Here is a 4155-nt window from a genome sequence, read left to right as displayed (position 1 = left end):
ACTGGTGTGTGCCGCTCTATTCCACAGCCCGGGCCACTGGGAAGTCTCCTCTCTGCTCCTTCCACACACACACTCCCCTTCTTCCTGCACTTGCCCGCGGACGCGCCTTAGCCAATCACAGCTCTCCGATTCAGCCAGCCGTCCAATGGGCAGCGCCGCCTCCTGAATATGCAAAGCGGGCTGAGTCAAAGCTCTCGGGCGAGTTTGAGCAGCTCTTCACAGCCTCGCGCTTAGGACTTTTTTTTTCCCTTTTTTCCCCCAAAGAGACAAAACTCCATTTTCTTATGAATGGAAAGTGAAAAAATCCCTTCTGCTTTAAATTAGAAATCCTTTTTTTTGTTTTTTTTTTTGTTTTTCTTTTTCCTGGAGCAGGAGGACCCCCTTTGAAAAAAAGAAAAAAAAAATTAAAGGGGGGGATCCACAAAAAAAAGGGAAAAAATAAAAGAAAAATAATCTTCCCCACCAAAAAAAAAAAATAAAGGCAGGAAAAAGGAAGAGAGAAGCAATGACCATGACTACTATGCCAGAAAGTCTTAACAGCCCGGTGTCAGGGAAGGCGGTGTTCATGGAGTTTGGGCCACCGAACCAGCAGATGCCACCTTCCCCTATGTCCCATGGACACTACTCCATGCACTGCCTGCACTCCCAGCACGACAGCTCGTACAGCGGAGCCTCGTCCTTCTCCAGACCATTGGGTTACCCATATGTGAACTCGGTGAGCAGCCATTCCTCTAACCCCTACATCAGTACCGTGCAGCCCTACCCCAACAGCACCAGCCTCAGCCAGACCCGCTTAGAGGAGACAGGTACAGTACCATCATAGCAACAATGTAACAATGTATCTCTTCTTCTCTTCCTCATTGTATCAGTGCTGCTGCTGCCAGGAGCCCCCCAGTCCTTCTTCCCTGCAGCGGCTCTGTGCATTGCAGCATCAGCCCAGATGTGCTCACATTACCCTGCCTAATTATTTATTGCGTGGCGCTATAAACAATGTATGCAATTAAGGGTAATTAAACCTAAACTGCAGCATGCTGGAAATAACACAACTTTGCACTGGCTGCTGGAGCTTATTATTGTGATCTGTTGCTTTTTTGTCTGCTTGTCACCGTGCACTTTTTAATACCTGATTTTGGGCTTGCATTTTCTATTTTTTTTTTTTTTTTTGTGTGTGTGTGCCTGTGCAGGGGCAGATACAGAGAAGAGCACGGTGGTGGAAGGTGGAGAGGTTCGCTTCAATGGCAAAGGGAAAAAGATCCGCAAACCCAGGACTATCTACTCCAGTCTCCAGCTGCAGGCACTGAACAGGCGCTTCCAGCAGACCCAGTACCTGGCACTACCAGAGAGAGCAGAGCTGGCAGCTTCCCTGGGACTCACCCAGACACAGGTACTCACCCAGCCCCAAAACAACCCTCATATAGCTTGACCCCTTTTCATCCACCTTGGCACCCCCTTCTACAGGCTTGGCACTCATATCCTAATTGTAGCCCCCAGCTGATTCCTGGTCAGAATCTTAAATATTTCTGGCGTAGAAATTTACAGAAAATAATTTGTGTTTAAGTGAAAAATGGAAACTATTTCTACCCTAAAATAAATGTAAATTAAACCATTAACATAATTATGCAATAGAATATACACATCCAGCTACAGAAGCAGAAATGTCATCATCCTCTGCTGAGACATGAAGTGTTTCTCAACACCTTGGTATTACCTAATTGTATCACCCTTATTACATTTAATATCAAAGGCTGGAGTCTCCCTTCAGGCTTATAAATGGTTAAACAGAAGTAAGGTGGAGTTTTCTAAGTACAAGTGATGGTATTTTATGACAATCAATTATAAGAACCATTTTTCTTGACAGGAGACACTAAAGGGATTTTGTTAATTGTATGTTACACGTGCTTGCCAAATGAAATAAAAATCACAGGCGATGTGCATATAGATGTCTGCTCTGCATTATTAATAATCATATTCTTCATCACAACCCTCTGTCTTCTTCCCCCGATTGTTTCCTGTTCTTTCTGTGTAATATAAACACACCGGAATTAGTTCCATGTTCTATGTACAACTATCATTCGTCACTGTTCCAAATGGTGATATTTCTATATTATTATTATTATTTGCAGTGACAGATTTCTAGAGTTAAATGACTATATATTGCACTAATGGAGAATGTATATTTAATAATTCCATATATTCACAAAAATGTCTGTTTGTTCTGTAAAGTTTCCATGTATAAAATATTGCTGGTGGAAATGGCATAAAATCTGTTCTTGCATGTCATCACATATAACTGTCTGTCTTTCTATCTATCTATGTATCCCATATCTATCTATCTATCTATCTTCTATTTATCTATCTGTATCTATCTAAAAAGACAGATAGATAGATAGATAGATAGATAGATAGATAGATAGATAATAGATAGATCGGTAGATATTTAATGATATATTTAAATTTAGATATAATAGGCCAGTGTTTGTATCAGGAATATTATATATATATAGGACAGTAATATAACTTTTATTATTTCTCCAATCAGGTAAAAATCTGGTTTCAAAACAAGAGATCCAAATTCAAGAAGCTGATGAAGCAGGGAGGTTCAGCACTGGAGAGCAGCGGGTTATCTAATGGTCGGTCACTATCTGCCGGGTCCCCTCCTGTCCCCCCAGTATGGAACACCCCTACATCTTCTGGGAAGAGCACCTCTGGGACCCCAGCTGCTTACATACCCAGCTACACTTCTTGGTACCCATCAGCACACCAAGAAGCCATGCAGCAGCCCCAGCTCATGTGATGGTGACCGCAGCCAGACCTCCCTCGGTGGACCCCAGAATAAAACTGCATACATGACAAGATACTATAATACACATAGAGGAGAAGCTCTGTGCCTTGACAAGCCTGATGATAATGGTGACTTCATGTGTGGAGCACAGATATGCACCAATGTGATGGGGGCTGGTACCCAACTGTTGACACCTGGCAGAGCTGCCTCTACTCATCCTACCACCAGGCACTTGGCAGCCTGGAGAGAGGAATACATGATATACTCTGTGGACATGTGGAAGCAGAGATGCTTGTAATGGGGGGAACAGTAACAAGGACCCTCTTGTCTGTCTTTGTCTTGGCTAATCTGTGCTCATCTACCCATCTTGTGTCCTCCAGCAACCAGCACATCCCCCTGTAGGATCCTGTCTCCAGAGCCTAAGTTTCTGATGGATTGGTAAAAAAGAAATGTAGTATTTATTTAAAATAAAATAAAAATTTTAGTTGCTACTTTTGTATACACCTGTATACATGTAGTCATGAAGAGGTTGGCTCACTTTATGTACATTTTCTACAATTCTCAGTGTGTAGGTGACACTGTGTTCTGTGCACAGTCTAGGCCCAGCAAGTTCTGCCCACCAGGACCATTGGCACAAGGCAGGACAAGGTTCCTTCTCTGACCAGATCCCATTAATGCCAGTTACAATGTTTCATTTCCTTGTTTCTAATTCTCTAAGCAAATTGCAGATGTTAACCCCTCACACGCTGACTCTCCTAGAGGCGACCACATATTGCAGAGCAGTATGTTGCTGGATTCCAGAGAGGGGGGTTACTATGTGCAATGTGAACCTCCCCTCCCCCCGTTCCCTTGTACATAATGTTATTAGTGTTCTGTAAAGTTGTTTGCACAGATTTTTCTGCCCTCTCTGTTTTTATTTTTTATTTGATTTTTTTATTTTGTTGCCTGTAACCATTGATGCTTTGTGAAATGAAAACCTTTCTTGACATCTTTGTGAAATTTTGAAATCCGTGATTACTGAGATCAGTTGTGTTTAGTGTTCTTCTATGTCTAAAGTTTAGTTTTATATTGAAAATGTTAACTTATTGCTTTGTATCTTAAGAAGAAAAAAAAAGAAACAAAACTCTTTGTAAATAAGTTATAAAGTTTCTTTAAAACAGTAAAATGGTTTTGAAAAAGAGATGGGTTTATATGCGTTTATCTTGTGTAGTTTGTGTTTGTGCAATGAATGTGAGCGGGATTTGTCCTCCTTTTATTAGTGAAACTCTGTAGATATCAGTAGGTCAAAATCATATTTTCAGTATGGCCCTGAAATCCCTTCTTTTGTGATTAATATCAGCATAGAATTACTTTTGATTGTATAAAAATGCATG

At 41.4% G+C, this 4155-nt stretch overlaps 1 protein-coding gene across 2 annotated transcripts; it reads left to right on the top strand.

Moving 5' to 3' along the window:
- Nucleotides 1-505: 505 nt before the first annotated feature.
- Nucleotides 506-3363, top strand: DLX1 (distal-less homeobox 1). Of its 2 annotated transcripts, XM_040440489.1 has the most exons (3): nucleotides 506-806; nucleotides 1185-1384; nucleotides 2540-3363. In XM_040440489.1, the coding sequence occupies exons 1-3, from the start codon at nucleotides 506-508 to the stop codon at nucleotides 2792-2794; spliced, it is 756 nt and encodes a 251-aa protein (XP_040296423.1). In that variant the 3' UTR covers nucleotides 2795-3363. The 2 variants fall into 2 exon arrangements, with proteins under 2 accessions (XP_040296423.1, XP_040296424.1); XM_040440490.1 differs by lacking the exon at nucleotides 1185-1384 and having other exon boundaries at nucleotides 2540-2745.
- The last annotated feature ends 792 nt before the right edge of the window (nucleotides 3364-4155 follow it).

This window comes from Bufo bufo, chromosome 7 (assembly GCF_905171765.1).
Source record: "Bufo bufo chromosome 7, aBufBuf1.1, whole genome shotgun sequence".
Taxonomy (NCBI): Eukaryota; Metazoa; Chordata; class Amphibia; order Anura; family Bufonidae; genus Bufo; species Bufo bufo.
The sequence above is the reverse complement of the archived record's forward strand: the minus strand, read 5'-3'. Positions and strand labels throughout refer to the sequence as shown.